Source organism: Camelus dromedarius, chromosome 10 (assembly GCF_036321535.1).
Source record: "Camelus dromedarius isolate mCamDro1 chromosome 10, mCamDro1.pat, whole genome shotgun sequence".
In the NCBI taxonomy this organism is placed as follows: Eukaryota; Metazoa; Chordata; class Mammalia; order Artiodactyla; family Camelidae; genus Camelus; species Camelus dromedarius.
The window spans coordinates 74027015-74051559 of NC_087445.1; the positions used below are offsets into that span (position 1 = coordinate 74027015).

General features: G+C 58.9%; 1 protein-coding gene across 1 annotated transcript in view; it reads right to left on the bottom strand.

The window, feature by feature from the left end:
* Positions 1–1542: 1542 nt before the first annotated feature.
* Positions 1543–24545, bottom strand: part of FIBCD1 (fibrinogen C domain containing 1) — a 34862-nt gene continuing 11859 nt past the window's right edge. The window contains exons 3-7 of the mRNA XM_031450712.2: positions 22658–22817; positions 22214–22350; positions 10335–10431; positions 5872–6051; positions 1543–5283 (exon numbers count right to left, since the gene is read on the bottom strand). Of these exons, the coding sequence (XP_031306572.1) occupies positions 5024–5283; positions 5872–6051; positions 10335–10431; positions 22214–22350; positions 22658–22817 (834 nt within the window). The 3' untranslated portion in view covers positions 1543–5023. The remainder of the gene's footprint in view (positions 5284–5871; positions 6052–10334; positions 10432–22213; positions 22351–22657; positions 22818–24545) is intronic.

Sequence of the window (24545 nt, forward strand, 5' to 3'; positions counted from 1 at the left end):
CCTGAAGTGTAAAACGAGAGGTTTTGGTTCCCAGGCTGTGCTCTGTGGAATTCCTCAGGGACAGCTGTGGAGCGTCGGGAGGGCAGGGGTGGGGCCGAGCCCCGGCGGCCACCCCCTCCCCGAAGGAGGAAAGCTCCGCTTGGCTGTTGACACTTTGGGCTTCAAGAAAATTCTGCTGCAGAAACAACCACTGACCTGAGTCCCTTCTCAGGACGGGCGCCTGGGGCTCTGGAAGTGGTCATAGGAAGTCCTGAGTGTTGGGCATGGGTTGGGGTCGGGGCAAGATTGGGGGTGAGTGTGATTCCTGGCCCCACCCCTTGTGTAGCGGTGCCTGGAGCCAAGTCTGATGTTGGAGCTGGTTTCCTAACTCTGGGGGCTTCCAGGTGTGCCTCCCAGAACACCTGGCCCAGAAGCTTATTTTCAAGTGCATTTCCTGGGCTCCTTGAAGCCTTTGGGCTCCTTCTAGGGAACGAACCCCACTCTTGAGCAGGTGGGGGTGACAGCTGTGACACTATCTCTGCCACTTGGGGCCTGGGCTGCAGGAAGGTCAGGGCCGGCCCAGGCTGTGTCCAGCACAGGGCATCGGGGTCTGTTCAGGGTCCTGGATTCTGCACTATTTGTGGCTCAAATGCAAGCACTGCTTATCAGCTTGAAGAACCTCCCTGTGATGAGTCACTGGAGCTCGGAATGATTCATTGCGCAGTGCTGGAGCAGCTCTGCCGAGGGAACCGCCGTGGGGACGGTTTGGTGGTGGCAAGAGAGGGGCTCACCTGGGGCAGGTGTGGCCCGTGGGGAGGCAGGTGGCCTGGATCACCTCAGTGACTTCCTGTGGCCTGGCTCGGGGTGGGGGGGGCCTCATCCCAAGGCGTCCCAGTGGGCCTGATAGAGCGCTGTGAAGGGGCAGGACCGCAGGCCTATTGGCGGAGAGCACTAGGGGGAGTGGTGCTCTGGGGGTGGTCCGGGAGCCTCTGTCCGCTGTGCACACACCCTCCAGCCGCCTCTCCCCTTGCAGACTGGCCCGAGGCAGGACGTAGGGCACATCCACTTCCTCTGTTCCCGCACCTGGTCTCCAGCGCAGGCACTCGGTAGATACTGGATTTCATTACATAAACTCGGGGGGTCACTTTGTCCTTATGCTTCAGATTATTTTACGAATAAACAGGCAGTAAGGGCTGTTGCTCTTAATGAAGAGTCTCAACTCCTCGGGACTCCGGCCCCGGCCACAGGAGACCCACCGGGGCAGCCTGTGACGCTGGGGACCGTGTGGGCGGCACACGTGGGGCAGGCCCAGGTTCGTGCCCCGAAGCCCAGCCCCCAGGAGGATTCACCCCAGCAGGTGCAGCTTGTGCGGGAGGTGGGCCTCACCTCCACCCACTGCGTGTGCCGCTCCTGGGGGTACAAAGCTTCCGGGGAAACACCATTTCCTACGTAGAAACAAAAGCAGTGAGGGGTCTGGGGAAACAGTGCAGGAGGCGGCCTGAAACACTGGGGTGCCTGAGCCACCCTGCGGGGCCCCGAGCAGGGTCGGAGGCGAGGCCCGAGTCGGTCACCACGAGACTTTATTGGAGACAGGATCACACATGACGCCAAGTACACACGGGCCACGCTAGCACCCGTCCCATGCCATGCTTTGTCCATTGCGGGTGGTGCTGGCCCTCCAGCGCCCTCCCTAGCCCTGGAGCACACCCACACGCCAGCCTGGTGTGGACAGAGTCAGGCAGCCTGTTGGAATGGCAGCGGGTAAAGTGGCCAGTCCCAGGTCAGAGCCCGGTTCCCCCAATCCCACTGAGGTCCAACTTCAGCCCTCCGGGCTTGCCGAGTCCTGCTGGCTGCCTGGCCCACTCGGTTTGGAGACAGCCCTCTCCCTGCAAGCAGATGAGGAGACAGGCCCCGGGGAGGCCCCAGCCACCTGGACCAAGGCCTCGTGTCCTTGGGCTGTGCACAGTCTCCTGATGTGTCCTCCTGTCGGCATCTTGCTCCTCAGACTCCTCAGGTCAGAGATCTGTAGCTGCCTGGGGCCTGCTCTTGTCCCCCCACCCCCATGTCAGCAGACATGGTGTCCCCACCTCCCCACCTCCTGCTGGAGCGGATGCAGCTGGCAGTTCCTGCTGGGTGATGGGGCTCCCAGCTTCCAGGGCTCTGGCCCCAGCCAGGCCGGCCAGAGGCCTGCGTGGGTGAGGGTGGGTGGCCGTGGGGGACCAAGAAGCAGTGGGCACTGGCGATATCAATGTCATTTCTGCCCCAAGACAAACATTATAAAATCTATTTACATGCGGCTGCAGGGGGAAATGCAACTTGACAAGGCTCATAGCTCTCTCCTTATCTGCTGCTGCCTGTGCTGAGGCCACCCAGGGTCTGTTCATCCCCAGACCTGGAGAGCTAAGGTGGCCAGCTGAATGGCATCCCAGAGATGTATCCAAAGTTTGAGAGGCAAGAAGTGAGGCCATTGGCTGATTCCACAGAACCTACCTGTGCTTGTGGAAAGGAACTTTCAGAAGCTTGTGTGGGGATAAATGCACTGCCTCAGGATCCCCATGTAGAGCCCCCCTCCCCTGCTTGGCTCTCTCCTCATCAGGGAAGGAAATGGGGGGGGGGCTTGATCAGGTCACGTGGTATAACTGGGCCACAGGCACCCCACTATCAAGCCATCAACTCAGGCATCGTGGGTCAGCCTGTCAAGGGGTGCCCTTTGGGAAGGGTTGTGCACTGGCCGTGGCTGTCCCCACCACGCTGGGCTTTGTGCCCACTTAGCCAGTGTTTGGTCCAGCCGTGTCCCCTAGTCGTGTCAGGTCTGGGCTGAGAGTGGGGCTGGGGCTCTCCAGTAGGAGGGAACCGGTGTCTCCAGGTTGGCCAGATGCTCCTGATGGCCACCCTCCCCCGGCCCCCTGCCAGGCCCAAGCTGTGGCATGTCTGTTCCCCGGCCAAGCCCTGACACGTGCGTCCCGGAGCTTCCCAACGCACACGCACATCTGTGACTCCATTAACATCACGCTCACCAGGAGTTTGCTTGATGACAGATCAGAAAGTGCTTGGCACTTTCTAAACAATAGCTGGCACTGCGAGGCTGGCAGCAGAAGCTGGCTGCAGCCTGGGGCTACGGGGGAGAGGGGGCTCCCAGGATGGGGGCTCAGGGTCCCACTGCCTCTGCTCCTTGGCTGGGGGTCCCAGCAGCCAGGGTGGGCTGGCTCTCTTGGTTTCTAGAGAATGAGAAAGGGGGCCCATCAGGGGGTCTCGTGTGGTCATGTTATACACATCCCCCCACACCGCCCCCACCCTGCCCGCACCTGTGCGGCTCCCGTCACTGCCCTGGTCACACTGGGCTGTAATTGCCTGTTTCTTGGCTGACTTGATTCCAACGGAGTGCCAAGAGGGCAGGGACTCGGTCTTGTTCAGCATCCAGGGAAGGCCCTGGCTCACAGTGGATGTCCAGCGAACCCTGCTGAATGCTGACAACCAGGTGGAGCTGGAGGGGGCCGGCTAGGTCGTGTGGCGAGTCAGTGGCACGAGGGGCTTTTCCTGCTGCCCCTGGCCAGCTCTGATTTATTGTTATTGAAGGGAGAGCTGAACCCCACACTCCGCCATTTGACTGCCTTCAGGTGTCCTGTAAGGGAAACACCCTCTCCCGCCTGCCTGAGGAGGGGTCAGTCACTGGGCTGCCCACCCTCTGGGCGGCTCTCCAGGTGGACTTCCTGGCCCTCTCAAAGGCCCCCTCAGGTCCCCACAGGTGGGAACTTGGGAAAACAGCCCTGCACTTGGTTCTGACAGCAAACGTATCAGGGTCCCAAGGCTGCTCAGCCAGGGGTTAAGGGCTGGAGCCCTGCCCTTCCTGCTTGTGGACCTTGGGAACCTGCGTTTCAGTCGGAGGAGAGCAATAATAGTACGCTGGGCAGTGGGAGGATTCAGTCAGAAATGTCTGAGTGCCTGGCAGGTGCCTCAGTCTCCCTACTTGGCCAGTGAGGCCCTTCCTACCGCCCCACACAAAGTGGCAACATCCACAATCACCAGCAGGGGGCAACCTGCCCACGGAGACAGCAGCCTCTGGCTGACGGGGTAACAGCAACCAAACCCCTCGGGTTCCAGCCTTCATCCTCCAGGACCTAGGATCCTGGAGTCCTTGCCTGGAAATTGGTGGTGGGGGTGGTTCAAGGCCCGCCAAAACCCAGAAAATCACGAGGTCTTCCTTGGCCCAGCCCAGACCAGTGGTGCAGGACCTGCCCCTGCCTCCCCCGGCAGGAGAATGGGGTGGGGCTGGTCTCCAGCTGCCCCAGGAAGGCAGGAGCCTGGGCCCAGCAGCTAAGGGGACTGGGGGCCTCCCAGTCCTGCAGAGACAGAGGGGTGGATGGGTGGGGAGGGCTCCAGGGAACTGGTCTCGGTCACCTTGGGGCGTGAGTTCCTGAAGGCAGCTTCACCCCAGCCTGGCCCAGGGACATGGTGGGATGTGGCCACCCAGCCCATGGGCCCAGGCAGCCCTTAGCACCAGCCACTCCCCAGTCCTTGGACGAGAGGTGGGATCTCCAGGCACCAGAGAAACGAAGAGGCGGGCAGGAGGGCCAGAGGAGGGTGGCCTCAACTGACTCAAAGATCTGACCCTTCCCGCTGTCTGCTAAAAGATTCCAGGGTGCCATCTGTCCCTCCTCTGTGTGCGCATTACTCTGGGTGTTTGGACTGGCAAAGAGAGAGCTGCCAGAGCACATGGGAGACTCCTAGCCAAAGGGAGGTGGACACAGCCCAGGAAACAAAATCTGGGCAGGGAGAATTTGGGGTGGCCAAATTTGCCCCCCATCATCCGAGGCAAATTAGGGGTGGGGATGGTGCGAAAGTGATGTGTGACCTCACTTTTTCAGGGGGTGCTTAGTGTCCAGGGATGGCCTGGCTCACCCCAAAGCAAGAGCAGGTCAGTCATGTGCGGTCAGGCTGGCATCTGAGCAAGAGCGGATTTGGGGGTGGGCAAGGGGACAGCGGGCGTGGGTAGCAGGGGATGGGGCGGAGCCAGGCGGTGGGCGGGGCTGGACAGTGCGCCTGGCTAGCGGTCCTCACGGACCGGCCGGATCTTCATCTCGGAGAACTTGAGTGAGTACTGCCAGCCGGTCCAGGAGGACCACTCGATGCCGTCGGCGTAGGAGGCGTGCGCGCCGCGCAGGTACTGCCCGTTGAGGTTGGATGTGTGGCAGTTGCGGTACCACCAGGCACCGCGGTAGAAGGCGGCGCAGTTGTTCTCGGAGTGGTCACTGTCGCGGTCCTTGGTGGTGAACCTCATGCCGCTGTGCTTCAGGAGGGAGTCCCCTGCGCAGGCGTGCACACACGGGTGTGTACTCACGGGGGAACAGGTGCACGCGTGCGAGCACAGCTTCCCGAGCACGATGCAGATCCCCGGGACATGCATGTGCACACGTGCCCCACCATATACACACTGGTGCACATATACACATCTGCCCCACCCCCACGTTCAGTGTCCATGCAGCTCACAGGCACCCAGGTGCCACCTTTGTGGTCCCTGTGGCTGTCCCTGTGTTAGGCAGTCTCTCCCTCCTCCTAGCTTTGTCACACACTCCCTTCCCTTGCTTTATTGCCTTGTTCTGAGAGGAGAAGCCCAGCCCAGAGCAGGTCAGCCACCACACTTTAGAGAATCAACAGAGCCCAAACTCCAGGTGTCCTGATTCCTGGCTCTGGGCTCATCTGCAAAATGGGTGGACAGTCCAGGCCCTGCTAGCTTCATGTGGCTGGGATGATGACCAAGTGGGACTTGGAGGTGGAGATGAGAAGCCTTGATCCTGGCCCCTGACCTGGAAAGACCTCCTCTGTCCTCCCAACTGGGGGGACTGGCGGGCTGCCCCTGCCCTTCCCCATCCCTGCTGCAGCCTGGAGCCCTACCTGCAGTGCCCGAGTAGTCAGCCACGGTGAGCGGGTACCCGTCTTCCTCAGGGTCCACGGAGAACAAACCCACGCCAAAGCTCCTGTAGTGGGCATAGGCTGTGCCGTTGTCAAAGTCCTCCAGGTCCACGTGTAGTTCATAGGCCGCCTGTGTGGTCAGGGCATGAATCCTCTTGAGTCCTGGAATGGGGGAGAGAATGGTGGGAGAAGTTGAGGGGCCTAGGAAGTAACCTCCCCAGAGAGAACCAAGGAGAGAGAGAGCTAAGATCATGTGATCGGTGACAGAAAGGGACAACAACCACCAAGTGTATGCTCTCAGCCCGGGCTACTTCCTTCTTCCTGCAGGCCTGTGTCTGACAGAAAACTGAGGATTGACAGTTTTTCATGTTTCATGTTTTCTGTGTTCACTTTAAGTCAGACTGTGCTTTCCAAATGTTTTAAGCTGAAGTCTGGTAGAAAGATTGCAGGAGTCAGGAGGAATCTGAAAAGTCTTCCAGGTTGGGCATGATGGCACCTTTATCTTCCCTGACACTCTGGGCTCCAGCCAGATGGGATCTGGCAATGACACACGCTTCTCTAGTCTCTGAGCCTTTGCACATGCTGTTCCCTCTGCTTGGGACACTGTTCTCTACTCCTCACCTGGTTACCTTCTGTTCATTTTCAGGTCTCATCTCACTTCCTCAAGAAAGCCGCCTGACCTCCTGTCAAGGTTGAGGACGTCTGCCAACCACGGTATTTGTCACTCTGGTCCCAGCTGCCTATTTCCTTGTCCGTCTTCCCCTCAGTATAGAAGCTCCTTGATAGAAACACGACTGTCCCATTCACTCCCAGCATCCGAGGTGGGGCCCAGCATGCAGTAGGTGCTCAATAAATTCTGGTTTAGTGGACAAGAGGCAGAAGGCCTTACCCGTGTCTCCTACTGTCTGTGGCGCCTGACCCTGCATCCCCCCACCATGCCGTGTCCCACTTCCTCCCTCCCTCTGTCCCACCCCTCCTCTGCTCTCCTGCCTGCAACCTGGGGTCTCACACCCCTTCCCCTCCCCCTCCCTCTCACACTCACTCACACTCAAGGCGCTTCCCTGCTGGTTTGATTACCTCTTGATTAAGAGGGCATTTAATTAAATGCCTTACAAGTTATCAGCACCCAGTGACATTTCATCAGCCTGTCCCTGCTGCTTTCCTAAGCTCCAAACCCCCCCATTGAGTGGGTCAGCGTGTGCATGCTAACGGGCTTGAGGGCTAGGCAGACCCCTCCTCATCCAGCCCAGAGGGAAGCCTCCGGTCCATCGTCCAGGTCCAGGGCAAAGCGGAAGGAACAACAGCAGTACGGACAGCAGGCCTGCCCGAACCTCCCGGCATCCCCTGCTATTGCTCACAGAGGACCCGGCCTCGGGAGCACGAGGCCCTCCCTGCCGGGGCTGGAGTCTCACAGCAAGCTACTGCCCCTCTCTGGGCCCCGCCAGCACTCCTGTGCAGTGATGGCCAGAGGGCTTCACAGCCTGCAAGGCAGATCGTAGGCAACGCTGACAGAAGCCACTGCCACCTGGACAGCACTTAGAAATGCCAGGCACTGCTATGAGCGCTTCACGTGGATTAGTGAAGCCAGGGGAATTAGAATGAGTCCAATTTAATTAAGGAATCCCTGTACAGCGCTTAGAACAGTGCCTGCCTGGCCCACGGCACCCATTACCCGCGTGTTTGCTGCTGCTCTCAGGACCCAATGAGGCAGGTATTATTATCACCCCTATTTTATAGGTGAGGAAAATGCAGCACAGGGAGGTTAAGTAACTGGCCCAGGTCACACAGCTGGGAAGTGGCAGAGCTGGGATTTGAACCCAGGCAGACTTACCCAGACTCCACGCCCAGGACAACTGGATCCAGGAATAGGGCAAGAGAGAGACCAGCAGGGAAGCTGGAAGAGTCCCTTTCCCACCACCGAATGGTCACTGTGTCCCCCGCTGGCACACCACTCCTCTGGGCTAAGCAGGGCTCCGCTCCTGATGCCCCATCCCAGTGCCCACGAGGGCAGGTGCCCTGAAGGAGGGGCAGCTTCCTCTCGGATTCAGTTCACCCTCATCTCCACCCTGCTTCCCGTGAAGGCCTCCTCTCTCCCAGCCTCCATCCCTCTCAGTCGTTACTCTCTGGGTTTCTCCAGCCCTTATTGGTCTGCCAGGATATTCACAACCCCTGCTTCCCTGAGCCCCCGGATGTTAAGATGAGATCCAACCCCACCATCCATCAGAGTTCAAATCATAGAGCGTGAGGAGGAAGGAGCCAGCAGAAAAATACTTAGACCCCCATCATTACCCCAGTGAACCCCCAGATGGATTAATGATATGAACCTACCACCAAACACTCAGAAAGCATTTTAAACATAGGCACATTTTATAAAACTGGGAGGGGAAAGCAGGGCCTAAAATTTAGAAGATACGAAGTCTAGCCGAATTGATTACATAAAAATTTAAAACTTCTAGAAAATAAGCAATAATGTTACTTTAAAAAGGCTGAAAGACAAATGCCTGGGAGTAAATATGTATCACGTGTATGTGACAAAGGATCAATGACCTTAATATGTAAAGAGCTCCTGTAACTCAATAGGAAAAGACAAAACACTTGATGAGAAGGTGAAAGGGGAGCGTGGAAAAGCAGAGACAGGGCAATCAAGGACTGGGCTCGAGTTGACATTCCCATCAGGGCTGCCTGTCTGCCAGGAGCTAATCAGGGCTCCGCTTACATGCTTCTCCCGCCCTCGGTGGCTGCCGATTGATTTCAATTAAGATGCCAGGAGCAGCAGAGGCATCAACGCTGCTCCAAGGGGGTGGGTGGTGCTGCAGGAATAGGGCCCCTACCTAGCCAACTTCTCCCTATCTTTACACACCCACCTGGGTGTGGGGGGGCAGGAGAAGGGTCTCCCCACCTAGAAGCTTCTCTCCCCTGACCTCTATCCTGCCCTGCTTGGATTCATTCAGTTCAGGGTATTTGTCATAACTTGGCTGGGTTCCAGCCATGAATCCTGCCCAGGCTTCCCTGACCCCAATGCGCGCGCACACACACACACACACACACACACACACCAGCCTTGGGTCACTTGTGGCAAGTGGCTTCACCTCTCTGAGCCTGGGTTTCCTCATCCCTAAAAGGAGAAGGTACAGCTGTGCCATCCTCCTAGGGTGGGCACGTGGTGTCAGGGCTGATGCACGTAAAACGGGCGGGGCGCACAGTGGGTGTGCGGTATGTAGGGGCTGTGCTCACGAGGTCCACGTGAGGTGTCTGGCCTCTCCTGTGGCTGGTGCTCGCCTGGGCACCAGGGACACAGAGGAGGTCAGGGCAGAGAGGGTCCCGCCCTCATGGACTCCAGGTGGGAGGAGACAGACATTAAGCAACTGACAGTGCAAACCAGGTGCCTTTGTGCACAAGGGAGCAGGCCACCTGGACCAAGCAAGGGACCCACCCTTCTCCCAGATTCTGCTGAAAGTCTCTACAAACCTGGGACCGTCCCGACCCCCGCCTGGAGCCGAGACCTCGGCACCCGGCCCTCTGGTTGGTCCACGTGCCTCCACGTTGCCCTCTGGTCCTCCCCTCCTGCCTGGATGGGGACTGTTCCAGATAGCTGTGCCCGGGGACGCGGACGTGAGCAGGTGCACTGTGGGGTGTTAGAGGCCATTCAAATGATGCTCGGGGACATGTCGTTCCAACGCTGTGTGTTTATTTTAATATATGTGAAAAATGTAAATGGGGGTGACTGCTCACGGAGGCACAGGGTTTCTTTTGGTGGGTGAAGAAAACGTTCTGGAATTAGTGGTGACAATTGCACAATTCTGTGAATATACTAAAAACCACTGAAGTGTGCACTTAAAATGGTGAATTATATCTCAAATTAAAAAAACACCCCAAACCCCACCTCAGGCCACGACTTCCTCCCAAATATATATATATAACCATCTCTGCAACTTTCAGAGATGTCATTCTTTAGAATGAAATTATGTGAGATATTCAAAATTTAAAATACTGAGTGAACTTAAAGACAGTCAGTAATAGTAACAATAATAATAACGTAAGCTCTTTGTGCCCTTCGTGCCAGGCAAGGGACCGTGGGAGCTGTGGCCGGGAGCACTGACGGCCACGCCGTTGAGAGGTGAGCCCTCGGCGTCCCGAGCACGGCCCCCCTCAAGGCCAGGGCAGCCACAGCTGCCCGACCTGGGACAGAGACCAGGTCCCCGGCAGGAAAAGCATCTCCCTGGGACCCACCCACGGCGAGCACCACCACCTTCGGATCCCCGCTCGTGGACTCATCCACATGGATGCACTGACCTCCTCTCCATGCAGCACCTGCGAGGAGCCTCGGGCGTGCGGAGGCCAGGGAGACCCGGCGGCCTCCCTGTGAGGAGGGGGCTCGGGCCCGACGGTGTGCGGTGTGCGGGGGAAGCAGGGCCCCCCCCCCTCCCCGGTGTCCGGGCTCTCACCTAGCCAGTGCTCGCCCGTGAGCTTGCCGAAGCCGTCCCGGTAGGCGTCCCAGCCTCTGAAGAAGTTCACGGAGCCGTCCTCCCGGCGCTGAAACACCTGCGAGGGAGAATGAGGATGGGGAGCTGGCTCCAACCTTCCCAGGACCCCAGGTTTGACCCCCCTGCCCCACACCTGCCCGCCTGGGGACAGCAGAGGTTAGGCCTCCCATTTCCCTCAACAGCTCCCCCTGGGGCCCCGAGGCAGAGCAGGGACTAGGGACTCTCGTGGTGGAGGAGGCGGGGGAGACTGACCCCCAGGCCCTCAAACGCCCCCTTGAGAAGGAACTGGGGTGGACGAGGGTGCAGTGGAGACAGCCCAGCTTCCAGGCCCACCTCTGTGGCCTGGCTGTGGGACTCCGGACTGGCCCGTCCCTGCTGGGGCTTCAGCTCCCCCCAGTCAAATAACAACAGGGTGAGGAAGGGTCCTGATGTCTTACCCCATGTCAACACAAACCTGAACAAAGCCCATTCTTTAGTTTTTAAAACTGGCTAACACACACACACACACACACACACACCGTGCCCCCAGGGCTGGCCTCCAGAGCTCCACCTCTCACACGCCCCTGCCGGAGTCCCGCACCGCAGATCCCCTCTTATAAAAAGCCTGGGCAGGGGCTGGGGCGGGGGCTTGGGGAGGCAGAGCCCCAGCCACCTCTCAGGGGAGGACGAGGAGTCCACAGCCGGCGGGGCTGTGACTCGGGTGCCGACAAGAGGCCGGGCTGCCTCCGTTCTTCATTTTAATAACATTCCTGATTTGGGAGTCGGGAATCCCATTGGTCAAATTGCTTTGAAATAAGTACCACACTGGTCCAGGCCAGAGCTGCCTGGAGTATTCACAAGATCCGCTGACGATCCTGTTCCTGGCTCGCGCCCCCCCCCCCGCACCTCTTTGTGTCTAACAAGCCTTTTTCTCGCTCATTTGCAGAGGCAGCACCCACCCCCCTGCCCCACTGCCTCCATCTGTGCCCGCCTCTGAGGTGTTAGAGGTTTGGCCCCAGCACCGTTTCATTACTAAGCAGCCTGATTTCAGTCGCCCAGAACTGCCCTGTGCGGCTTCTGTCCTTGGGGACCAGCCCGCCAGTGCTGGGGCGGCGTTGACGTCAGGTGGCAGGAGGGAGGCAACACCGTTTTCATTGCTCCACTACCTCCAACCTGGCCCCACCCGACACGTGAAAGCTCTCAGAAGGGACTGGCGCGGAAGGAAATTCGATCAGGCTCAGAGATCTGAGAGCCAGCTGAGGAGAGCCGTATTGATGGCTGCAGATTGGGACCCTGAGCACGCGCCCTTTGAAAGGCCTAATCCTGGCAAAAGCTCAGACGCTCCCCCCCCCCCCCGGAGAAGGCATCGAGCTGCAGAGCCTGTTTAGACAGGAGGAGGGGTGCGGGTGGAGGGCGGGAGGGGTCGGGGACAGGGGTAGGGAGGGGCAGGGGTCACGGCCCCGGGCTCTAGAGCTCAGGCCCTCGCACTTAACAGCGCCGGCCAGTCACTCCACCACTCTGAGCCTCAGTTTCCTCATCTGTAAAATGCGGATCACAGCAGCACCTCCCCCATAGGCTGCGGCGACCCGCTGAGAGTAAGCCAGGGCCTGGGACACCGTCACTGCTCAGCCCACACCAGCCCGAAGAGACCAAGAGCCTGGAGACCCAAGCCCGACCAGGGCCCCCCTCCTCCCCTCTCCCTCGGCCCCTGCCCAGGCCACACCCAGCCCTTCCTTCCTGACTTGGGTACATCTCCTCCCCAGCTGTCCCAGGCGGGCTGCCCCAAGCCTCTTTCAATCACTCAAATGTCCAACGGAGCACCTCCAGTACAGGAGCCGGCTGGGGAAACTGAGTCAGGGGCCCTTGGGGCAGAGGAGCACAGGGCAGAGGCCTCGTTCAGGGGACCCCACCCTGGCGGGAAGTAGGGCTGATCAGAGGAGTAGGGAGAGAGGGTCTGGCTGGCGGGGCTGGCTTATGGGGGGGAATCCAGGACAGCCCTGGAGGAAGGGCCGGGTCCTGGGCCCTGTGTTCCCATGTGTGGTTTGGGTAAATCACTCCTCTCCCCCAGGGCTCACTTCCCTCACCTGCTCATCAGCCCGCCTCCCGGACCGCAGCGAAGAATACATTACAGAGTGGCTGGTATTATTATTGTCATCATCACTTTCCTGCTACTGCTGTGATGAAGTAGCAAGCGGGGGTGCCACGCTTCCAGGCACGGGCAGGCCACGAGCCCTAGGAACTGGGACAGACGGGCAGAGCAGCCAAGACCGGCCGGTGTTGGGAGCTGACCACAGCGATGCTCAGGGTAAGTCCTCCTCGCCCAGTGCACGCACTGTTCACCAGATCCTTACCCAACCCCGGGAGCCCGGTTCTCTGGCCCCTGGCCCCTCCTCGTTGCAGTAGACAGAAGCCTGGACACTGGCCAGAAGTCAGGCAGCCATGAATGGATGGTCTGACCCTCACTTCCCTCTTCAGCCTAAGGCCAGGCTGGACACCCGGAGGCCACTGTCCTACCACCCATGTCCACGCTCTCGTCTGCCACGGACCAGGGCGTCCCAAACCTGCCTCTTTGTCTCCTTGCCAGGCTTCTCATGCCAAGAGGTGACCTCTAAGCCCACCCTCTTTCTCGCTGCCCTCCAGGGCTGGGTGCCAGTAACAAGCAGGGCTCCTGCTGGGTCTCAACCTGGGTGCATGACCAGTGGGGGTGAGCACAGCTGCCGGGCCACCGGGGCCTCCCTGCCTCTCTCCTCCTCTCAGGAAAGCAGCCACACCAGCTGAGCGTGGCCGACGGCCCCGACAAGACGGCTCAGCTCCGCACCAGCTCGGACGCCACAGCCACTGTTTGCCAACACGGCGCTTCACCCTGAGTGGTAACAAATCGTGACACCCCCTCCCCCGAAGGGCCGAGACACATCCACGCCCGGCTCTGCAGAAGTGGCTTTTAGACTTTCTGACTGTGATCCAGGGAAATGCGGTTTACAGGGTGACACACACACTCACAGGTATTTGCATCTGAAACAGAAGCTTCCCGAAACAATACTTGCCCTTAAGATGGATGTGTGTTAATATCTTCTCTCCTGTTCTAGCCTATGCCACTCTATTTGATTTTAAAAAATAATGTTGATCACAGCCCATTAAATTGAATTCTCCACCTGCTGACGGATTACAACCTGCAGTTTCATGTTGCCGGCCTTTGCCACGGGCTGTCCTGATTCCTTGGCTCACACCCTGAGTGACCGGGCATGCCGGACACTGGCTGGGATCTCAGACTCAAAACCCTGGCCTCGAGCTGATCACAGTGCATCGTGGCCAAGCATGAGGACGTTCCAAGTGTGCACAGGCCACAGATCGTCTTCGGGGCCTCCCAGACTCCCAGGAGTGTGTTGTTTCTGACTCAGAGGCTCAGGGTGAACTGCAGCTGTGGCTTCAGATTTCTGGAAGCCAGCTGGACTTCAGGGATGCAGGATGGCCTGATGTCACCAAGCAGAAGGCCTTCAATTACAAAGCAAGGATCAGCCGGACAGGAAGATACGAAGAGGGAGGTCAGTAAAGGATCAATGTGTCTGCTTCCCCTACCCACGAAACAGGAATCCCCACTTAGGCACCAAAGGGGAGAAGGGTAGGGAAACAAACTAATTGTTGATTACTTTCAAGGCTAAAATATCCGTTGGTCCAGCTCCGGGGCCTCTCCCTAGGGCTCAGGCTGCAAAGTGATTGATGTAGAAATGCTTGCAGCCAGTGGGGCCTCTTGGGCAGGTGCCACGAGTGGGCAGACAGACAGGGTGCGTTTTCTTGGTGCGGATTCTCAGAAGCCAGCCGCCTGCTGCCCGGCGTCTTCCAAGAGCTGCTTAGGGAGGCTCTGCCAAGGGAGCGCGGGGCCCACATGGTCCTGCAGATGGTGCTGGGAGGTTTCAAAGGAAGGAGGACCGCACTTGGGGCGGCGGGAGGGAGGAGAGCGGCAGAGCGGCTGACTGTCCCGCTTTTGTCAGACAGGCTTGGGGAGCCTGTCTTGCGCTTGACAGGTCTGGTCCCCTCGGAGGCCACTTCCTCAGACAAGCCCCATCTGACCTGCACCTTGTTCACCATGATGCTAAGAGCATGGAGTCATCATCCTGAGAGCCAGGGCCTGGCTCAGTGGTCACCCCAGCCCTGGCCAGTGCCTTCAAGGACATCACAGCGGGGGGGGGGGGTGCTCCCATTTGGCAGATGAGAAAACTAAGGTTTGGAGAGAGTGGGGTGCCTCAAGGCAGGGGACCACTGAGGCCAGAAGAGGGGGGACTGACAGTACACAAATATAAAGGATGAGGGTGGCCAAGGGTTGCCCGATGGCCAAGGGGGATGAACGTTGCTCCCCTACCCCCGTGAGCCCACCCAGGCCTCATCATACCTGGCCTGGCACCCAGGAGACTCAAGTTCTATCCAGACTTGAGCCAACAGGCAGCATGACCACCTAAGTCTTGGCTTCTCTCTTCTGCAAAATGACAGGGTGTGCTGTTCCAGCCCCGTGTGGTGTGTCTGGACTCACCAGGGACTCTGGCCCTCAGAAAGCTCCCGGCCCCAGGAGAGATGCATGCACAAACCAGCAGCCTCAGGGCAGAGCAGCTCCCAACTGGCATGTTCCTTTGATCCTTGAGTCTCAGTTTTCTCAACTGTAAAACGGGGATTATAACAGCTCCAACCCACAAGGATACAGTGACACAGTTAAATGTGCTGGGAGAAACACAGCATTCCATAATGGTAACAACTGTTGTTACACTTGCTGGGAGCTCAGAGGAGGATGAGCTGGGGTGGTTGAGAGGGTGGTCCTAGAGGCCTTCCTGGAGGAGGCACTTCTCAGCTGAACTGCAGATTAAGCAGGGTCTTGGCAGGTGGTCAGAGGAGCTGAGGCGTAAGGGATAGGGGCTGGGTGATCCAAACCCTATGAGGTGAGGAGGGGGCGTCTCTGCTGCCTTAGAAGGGTCCGCAGGAGGCAGAATCAGATTTTTCCTCCACTCTGACGAAGCTTCTGTGGAAACCAATTACAGGCAGAATGTTGCTGGTGGTGCAGCTGTGGAGTCCCCCAGCCTCTCAGGCCTCTTGATTCTGGAAGGAGGGGTGGCGGGCTGTGGCAGAGGCAGATTCTTGTTTCTAAAGAACAAAGAACTTGGACATGCGAGCAAATGCAACCCTTCAAAGGCAGCCCCTGGGGAGCCTCTGCTGGCTTTCCTGGGAGGCAGTCACTCCTCCAGTCCTTTCTGGACGCCTCTGGGCGCCCCCACCCCCACCCCACGCCTGGGCTTGCTGGCAAGAGCACAGTTGCTGGAATAAAGTTGAGCTGGGTTCAATCCTGGCTCTGCTTTTCACGGGCCTTGTGACCTCAGACAAGTCACGGACCCTCTCCAAGCCTTAGTTTTCCTCTTTGTAAAAAGGCACCAACAGCAGCCCCTTCCTCACCCCGCAGGGTCACGGGGGACATGCAACAAAAGGGAAGTGTGAGCTGAGCGGGGGGTCGGGGGTGGTGCGCAGTAGGTCTAACCAACGTCACCTCCCTCCCCTTCAGAACCAGCTGCCAGGCCCAGAAGGAAATGGGCCCACTCCTTGTTTTTGACTGAAAATGGTACCCCTGGGCCTGGCGCCCGGCCATGTTTCCCAGGCTTGGCAGTCGGCGCCCGCCGGCTCCTGGCACACACCGCGCAGAGCTGCCATTTATCAGATGCTGAGACCCCGGGCTGAGCCTCCACGTGCATCACCCTGTCTACGCTGAAAGTTTGAAAAATCTAAACTGCCCTGGACAGAGGCAGGCTTTCTCCAAGCAGATCGGTCAAGGAGCGTGGGAATGTTGTCAGCAGTCACGGTGGTCATTAGCATGTGCGGGGCTCCGAGGATGCTCTGGAGCAGTTCAGAGCCAGGCAACAGCCCGGGGCTGTGATGTCACAGCAGGTCCTCCCGCCACCACAGCCTTGGGGACCGAGAGGTCTGGCCTCAGCGGCAGCCGCAGCGGAGCAGGGGGGAGGCAGCACCCCCGGTGGACTCCGAAGTCCCGCTAACTGGCGTCCCTCGCGCAGCCCCGTCGCCCACATCCTGGCTTTCATCTCCGCTGAGCCTGATCCCCCTGCCGGCTGGGCTCCACTCAGGCGGCGGCTCCTTTGATGTCTTCCCTGTGAGAGAAGGATTTTCCTCCCACCTGGGGAGCGCAGGTAGGGGGGGAACGGGCACCGTCGGGGGGAGGGTTTCCCTCACAGTGGAGCCAATTAGAGGCCCATCTGAGCCGCTGACCCCACGGCAGTAAAATGCCCGGCAGAGCACGGAGGTTTGGGCCGCTGAGCTCGTGGAGCGGGGGGAGGCTGGCTGCGCTGTGGATCCAAGTGGGGACACAGAGCAGAGCTACTTCTATGGCAGGTCCCCGTGGTCAGAGGTGCTGAACTGGCCCCGATTCCTGTGACCCCGGCTGGTGATTATGCAAAGACAAGGGCCTGGCACACAGGCCCACTGGCAGCTCTGCTGAGGCAGATCTTGGCGGGGACAAGGCTGTGCCTCGGGGCAAGGAGGCAGGGCAGAGCGGGACCCAGTCTGCCTATGCTGGGCTGGACCTTCCTTTCAACCATAAAACCCACGCAGGGCCCTGGGCCTGACCACCCTATTCCCCAGACCCTGAAAGGTGGCCGTGCAGGACACAGGGCTACCCCACTGGTCGGATGAGGAAGGGAATACCCCAAGGGGAGATGTGACCTTTCCCATCTCACACGGCTGGGGAGATGAGCTAGAAACAGCCGCTTCGTTCCCCCCATCAGCTTCCAAGTGAGGAAATTTGGCCTCTATTTTTACAAATCTTCCTCCTCCTCCTCAAAAAAAAAATACTGCTTGACTGTAAGATCTTAGAGGGTGAGGCTGGGTTCCTCTGTTGGCAGGGAATCCCGGAGGCTCAGCACGGACCCCCGCTACCCTTCCCCCGGGCCCTCGCCACCCCCCACAGGTGAGCCGCCTGAGAAGGACTCCGACTCTCCCCACCAGGAAGACCAGCACTGCACTATCCCCATTTAACAGATGAGAAAAGTGAGGCTCAGAGAGGTGGTTACACTGCCAGAGGCTGCCAACAGTCACTGACGTGGCAAGTATTTAGGGAGCACAGACGGCGTGCAAGCCCTGGGCGGACCCCTGAGCTACAGCGGCCCCAGACGATCAGTTGCTGCCCTGCGGAGCTCAAGCCCGACTGCGACACGGACAGGCGACACCCAAACAGGTGACTGCTTAGCCGCACCTGTGACGGGTGCAAAAGGAGAGCATGAGGCGTGGACCTGAGAGGCCTCCCAAAGGACACAGCGACCAAGCTGGGCCCCTTGCCCAGGGTCACAGGTCAGCAGGGGCAGCCTCTCCTTCCTGCCTCTCCCCCTCCATTTCTGGGGCAGGGGTGGGGGTGGCTGCACGTGTCACATTTAGGAGTGGCCTTGTTGATCAGTGTGACCTTGCGTGGCCTGGGCCACTGTGGTCCCTGGTGAGCGTGGAGAGGGGCCAGGACTCAGCTGGGGCCAGCGACCACATCAGCTGAAAGGCCGCCTCGAGGCACGTGTCCATCTGTGCCCTGACCTCAGTCCCACACGGTGACTCCCCTGCTCTCAGCCAGGGTTCAGAGGACAGTGGAGCCCACCCTGCCCCCAGGAGAAAGCCGAATTCCTAGTGCGCCCACAAAAGCCACCCAACCCAGGCCCTGCCTGCCTCCCCGCCTGTCCCAGGCCCCCCGAGCATCACACACCAGCAGAATGGAGCCACCTTGGTCCCTGAACAAGCCCCACCACCTCCCCTGCAGACCCCACACGAGTCTCTTTGCCTGGAACACTGCTCTCACCTCCTCCCCCAGGGTTCCAACCTCCCAGTCTGGCAGGCTCTCTAGCCTCCCCAGACTGGGTGAGGAGCTCTCCTCTGGGCTCCCCACACCCCGCAGCCCTGCAGCCCTCATGCAGGTCAGCTGATTTGTCCAGCTCCCTGCCAGGCCTGTGGCTGACACCCCACGGTTGAGTGCGTGAACCAACAAGGGACACATGTGACAGTCAGTTCCACAGACATATACGTGCAGCTGGCCTTGAACGAATCTCCTACCCTCTCTGAGGCTGCCCTGCCAGACTCCAGGCATTGGAGGGGTGCTGGAGCAGTGCCGGTCGGGGCAGTGGTATATAAACTGTGAAGTGCCCCTTAGGCAGGCAGGGCCGCCGCACCCCATCCTCGCCCAGTCCAGGTTCCCTGGGAAGCAGGCTCTGGTTGGCGTGTCCAGCCGCAGGCGCCCTGTCCCCCAGCGTCAGCTCTCGAGGCCCAGCAGTTTGGACATGGAGCCTAATGAGGATGGATGGTATTGGGGTCCAGAAAGGCAGCAGCCAGCTCCCTCCCAAACAACAATTGAGTTTCCGAGAGATTCCGTGTGGCAGGGAGGTGATCCTGACAGACGCCCAGAGGTATCTGAGAAAAGATTGCTTTTGACGGAAGCCCAAATGGATATTAACGTCTGTTGGCCTCGAAAGCACTTCTCAGCTGAGAATGGCCTTTCTTCCAGGACCCCGACCCAGATGTCTGAGCTGAGCAGGCCGGCATACCTCATCGACTCCCCTCTAATCGCCCCCGAAGCCCGGGCCCTAGGAATTACCTGCCTCCCAGCCCCAATCCTGATTGACTTCCCAGGAGGCTGGCTTCAAGTCCACTGGAGTGGAAGACGCATGGCCCCGGCCGGCATCCTGGTCCTTCATTAAGCCTGTCCTAAGCCTTAACTCTGATTTCTGGGCTCTGGCTGGCGCTCTGGTGCTGTTCCGCCCGCCAAGGGCTTCCCAGGGATGAAGGCCATAACTCAGATGTTCCGAGTTAGGCAAACAAAAGAGCTTTCAGGCCCAGCTGTGGGGCCAGTATATTTCAATACTCCCCCCTGGAGCTTGAAGAGAGGTTGAGAGGCACTTCTGTCTTGGGGTCTCGGGGGATTCTCAGCTGCTTTCGCACAGGCTCCTAACCGCAGGCTCTGTCCTCTGAGAGCATTCGCTTGCCGCCTGCCTCGCTCGGGCCTCCCCGGCAGGTCTCCTGCTCGGGCTGGCTGCTCCTGCCACCCTCACCCTCGCGTCCATTGAGAAGCTTCCTTCCCCCTCCTCTCTGCCTGGACGTCAGGACGCCAGAAACAGTCAACACCAAGGGCATGGTTCACTGTCATCAATAGTTACTGGACAGCTGCCAGACCTGCGCTAAATGTTCCGCAAGCATTTGGAATGGACGTAGGTCAAGCCGCGAAGTGCTCAAGTGGGCATGCGTCTTTGGGCTGTCCTCCATCTTCTGAGGTTTGGTGGGAGGCAGGGATGATTCCCACCATAGCGGCTAAAGACTCCGGCTGCTGGCTTTCTCAGCCTCCCTGCAGGGAGCGGTAGGCGTGTGACCCAGGCCTCACCAATCCGAAGCTCCCACGGACTTTGACTCAAGCAGGGGAAGCAAAGAAGCAGGGGCACCAGGAATCTCTTCCAAAGAAACAGTGAGATCTTGGTGGGGGTGTCCGTGCCGAGGTGGAGCCATGTCCGCTGCTCAGAAGCAGCAGCCCTGGGGCAGTGGGGTTCTCACCAGGCAACCCCTGGCTGCGTCTGGGGGCTCTGTTCCTGGCTGCGTGGCCCTGAGCTGGTTTTCTTTGACCTCCCAGGCTCCCTCCAGGACGTTCCTCTTCTGCTTCAATCAGCCACTTTCTGTTCCCTGCAGTTAGGACCTCTAAGTGACACAGGTGGGTATCTGCATTTCACAGCCGAGGAAACTGAGGCTCAGAGAACTTAAGTAACTTGGTCTAAGTCACACAGCAGGACTGAGAGCCACACTCAGGTCTGTCTGTCGATGTTGCACCTGCCAGGCTTTCTGCCTCTCTGGCAGAGGGGTTTAATGACAGGCCTGTCCACTGAATGAGTGAACTGCCTCCTCCCCTTCTCTCTCCCTGCTCTGCCCAAGGACATGCACAACAAGGTTATGGTTCCTGAAGCACAGTTCTTACCCCATCTTTCCTTCCTCCAGCACCCTCAGTAGCTCCCTAGTGGCTGCCGCAAACCCTGCAGCCCGGGACAGCGACAGCACTAGCCTCACCTCAGCCTGCTGACTGTTCCCTGCCTGCGCCGCGGGCTTCCTGACTCCTGGCCCTTGTTAGGTTGCTCGCTCTTCCTGGAACCCCTTCTCTTTCTTGCCCGCTCAGAAACCTCTCCTACCCTTCAAGGCTCATCAGAAATGCCCCCTTCTCCACGAAGCTTGTACGAGCCTCCCCCCCCACCCCCGCTCACCGTGACTCCTTCCACCCCAAATCCCCACACACTCTAAGTTCCTTGGGGAGACTAGGACAGGGGCTTCTCCAGCTCTCCAATTCCCTGGTACCCAGTACACAGTAGGTGCTCAGAACTGCCCATGTGAAATTAAACGTGCAGCTGAGCCAGTTTTACTGGTCCTGCTTTCCTTTGTCACTGGGGTCCCAGCCACAGCCTGGGAGGCTGAGCCACTTTCAGGGTGGAGCACAGATGTTACCCAGAGACAGTGGTGCAGGTTGTTCACTGCTCAAGGGCACCTGGCCAAGGGGCGAGGCTCACATCTGTTCTCCTTGCCAAGCCCAGCACCCCAGTGTGCCCAAAGGAAAGGACATGCATTTTTAAAATTTGCACAGTCACCCAGTGGCCTCAGCCAGAGCCTCAGGAAAGGGAGGAAGTTCACCAAGTTGTCGGGGAGGGGTAGCAAGCTCACCTCCCACATTCAGGATCCCCAGCTCTAGAACTGAGGTCAGCAAACCATGGCCCCTGGACAACTCCTGCCCGCTGCCTGTTTTTATGTGGCATGTGAACCAGGAATGTTTGGACATTTTTAAATGGTTAAAAAGAAAATCAAAAGAAGTACATGTTTAAACATCCTTTGAATAATATTTGAAGAATACATGAAAATTTGATGAAATTTAAATTTCAGCATCCACAACTAAAGTGTTGTTGGGGTGCAGCCTCGCCCAGGTGTTTCCGTTTTGCCTGTGACTGCGTCCCCCCATGAAGGCAGAGTTGGGTAGTTGCAGCAGAGACCATGGGAGACCCGTGTGCCCACCCGGCTCTAGAAGGGGCCTCCCAGCCGGCAGACCTGGAGACCCCCAGGTCTTCAAGCCGGGGCCTCTGCCCTGCCCCTCCACCCTCTTCTCCCGGCTCCGGGGAGGTCTCAGACCACCCATGGCTGCCCCACCTCTGCCTCTCCATTGCTCCCACTTCCCACCCAGGCAGGAACCAGAAAGGACAAGGAACTCATGACGGCTTCTTGCCAGGAAACCACAGGGGTCTCTGCTCGCAGCAGCTGCGCACCCCCTTTATCTCCTGCACACACACCATCCACTGAATAACTCGAAAAGTCAGCGTCCACACGGGTTGGCCCTAGAACTCACATTAGCAATGGTTCATTCCAGGACACAACCCCAACGCCCTCTGGAACCACGGCTCCGGGTTGGGGGCGGCTCCATGGTCAGACATGTTAGACCAGCTCTAACATCTGCTCCCCCATGGGCCCCCCAAGGGTTAGCACATGACCTCCACTTGCCCTGTGCAGGCTTCTGTGAGCATGGAGTTCTTTGGTGAGATTTTGGGCAGATTTGTGGGAGCCAGAGGGCACTTGGGCAGGACCAGGCCAAGGGTGGAAGGCTGGGTTGAGAGGCTGCTCAGAGCATCCCAGATTCACCTGCACAGCCTCCTGGGCTGCCCCAGGGTCTGCCCTGAACGTCTCCAGGGCCCAGAGGGAGCCAGGCGTGGCCTTGTTGGGTGCACACACAAGCACACTGAAGCGCAGTTCTTACCCCATCTTTCCTTTCTCCAGCACCCTCAATAGCTCCCCAGTGCCTGCCCCAAACCCTGCAGCCCGGGATATTGACTCACTGTCCAGCCGCCACCATCTGTGTGCATGTCACAGTAGACCTGGAAGCCAGCAGGGTCGTGTGTGGGGAAGACAGAGTAAACGCCATCTTCCTGCTGTCCACTTAGGAGGACGTCCAGACAGTCACGTGGCCGAGAGCCTGAGACAGGGAAGGTAGGAGTCAGGGTGGCTGGGCCAGGCACCTGTGTCCCCCTATGCCCTGTCCCTAGGTCTCTCTGACTTGTCTGTCCACCCAGCATTGTCAACTCATTGGGTGGATTTGGTGAGTGGGCACCCTCTCTGAGCCTCAACTTCCTCATCTGGAAAATGGGTACAGTGAGCCCCGCAGCAGGAAGTCCTCAGCAAACAGCAGCAGTGTTTCCTTATCAGTGAACAGGTTGGGGGCGATGCAGAGAGGAAGCTGGGCAGCCAGCTCACCCAAGGAAGACTGGCCCCACCCCACTCACCGTTGGCACAGCCCCGGAGCCGTGATCCCCTGGTAGGCGCCCTCTGAAGGTCAGCCTTGACGTGGGGCCGGCCCAGCCCCCGGTCCCTCTGCAGGGCATCCAAGACGTCGCTGACTGAGTTCACCAGGTGAGCCATATGGCCTTGGCTCTCGGAGAGAAGCTGTTGGGCACAGGGATGGGTGAAGCCTGGGGTGGGTGGAGCACAGGGATGGGTGGAGCACAGGGATGGGTGGAGCCCCAGGCGGATGGAGCGCCAGGGTTCTTCATCCATACTGCTCCTTCAGCCCAGGTGAGGCGACTAAAGGAAGCCCTGCTGTGCAAGTGGAGGCAGCACCTGGCACCAGGCAAAGCTGAGTTCAGACTCCCACTCACTCCCTGGCTGTGGGTGAGGGATCAACCAAACCTTGAAATGGGGCTAACGCCGTGTTCCTGACCCAACTGCTTCAGGAACCGGTGACAACTCGGGGAGTACCCTGCACAGCGTGGGGCCCACAGCAGGCACTCAGTGCTCAGTGCCTCGGTGCCTGCCTGACTGCAAGAATTCATGAGACACCTTACAGGTTACAAAACACCTTCACCAGTGTCTCTTCTGATCCCCCAGCAAGGCTGCAAAGGCAGGGGTGATGGACCTGCATCCGACAGGTAGGACCTTGGGGGTACTGCACCCCCACCTATCCCCCTTGTGAATATTGCTTTGACTTTCCAGAGAATCTCTGAGGTCCACCCCCGTACCTCGCCCCCACGGCATTGCCAGCAGGGAGGGCTTGAGGTGTCATCCCTGGGGCTGACTGGCAGGACAGGAACCCAGGGTTGCGTCATCTTGCAGGGAGCCCAGGGTAGGGGCAGGTCAGGGGCCGAGGTTTGGACCCAGGCTCTGGTGTTGATTCTGGGTTTTGGCTCAGGCCCCTCCTCCATTCACTAGTGAGTGACCGGGAAGGGTAACCGAGTCCCGCCCCCCATCCGTTTCCTCCTCTGTGAACCACAGCAACGGGCCCTGTTTTTCTCAGGGGTGGGGGGAGGCTCACTGTGGCATGTGTTCAGGCCTGAGTGCTCAGTCTGCGTTCTCTAATTGTGCCGTGGCCTCTGCTGATGGCCACCCTTCCCGAGATCGCTGTCCAGAGGTTCAGAGCTCAGCCAGTGCATCTCTGTCCCCACCACCGGGGCCTCTCGGCTCTGCCTGCTGCCCGAAGGGTCTGTGCGGTCTGTCGCCTCCCCACCCGGCGGCTCCAGAAGGCGGCAGGACCACAGGGAGGGGAGGCAGGGTCACGGGCAGCTTGCAGCCAGCGAGCATGGAGCCTGCTGGGTTTTTACACACTGAATCTGTCACTTGCCAGATAATAGCTCGTTCGAGGAAGGAAAATAGAAATATACAGTGCCGGCAGTTTACAAAATATGATTCTCGGCTTGTCTGGAAGCAGGGGCCCTGCAAAGCTTTTAGTTTCCCTGTCAGTTTCTCCTCTGCTGAGCAGCTGATTCAGTGAGCGCTGAGGCCTGGAGGGGAGAGACGCGAGGGGGAGAGGGCATTTGGGCAGGATGGCGGGTTTCTCCCTGGGCTTTACTGCCATGTCCTGTGGACAGGTCCTGCTGGGGGAGCCCCGGAGAGGATGCAGGCAGCTCCCGGAGGGCAGGGGCAGGGGCCCACTGTGCAGGGTGCGGGCGGCACAGATAACCGGGCTCATCCGTTAAGTCAAATCGGTACTGCCTGTCCTTCTGTGACGATGCAGACACACTCGAGAAACTCAGGCACGGCCAGCTCTTGCTCACGGGCAAGGGAGACCTCAGTTTAAACCAGCAAATGATTAAAGTTGAAAATGTACATATAAACATGCCCTGAATTAATGGGGAAAGTCGGTTCCTGCTCACTGAGCTGCACAGATGCGTTAAAGAG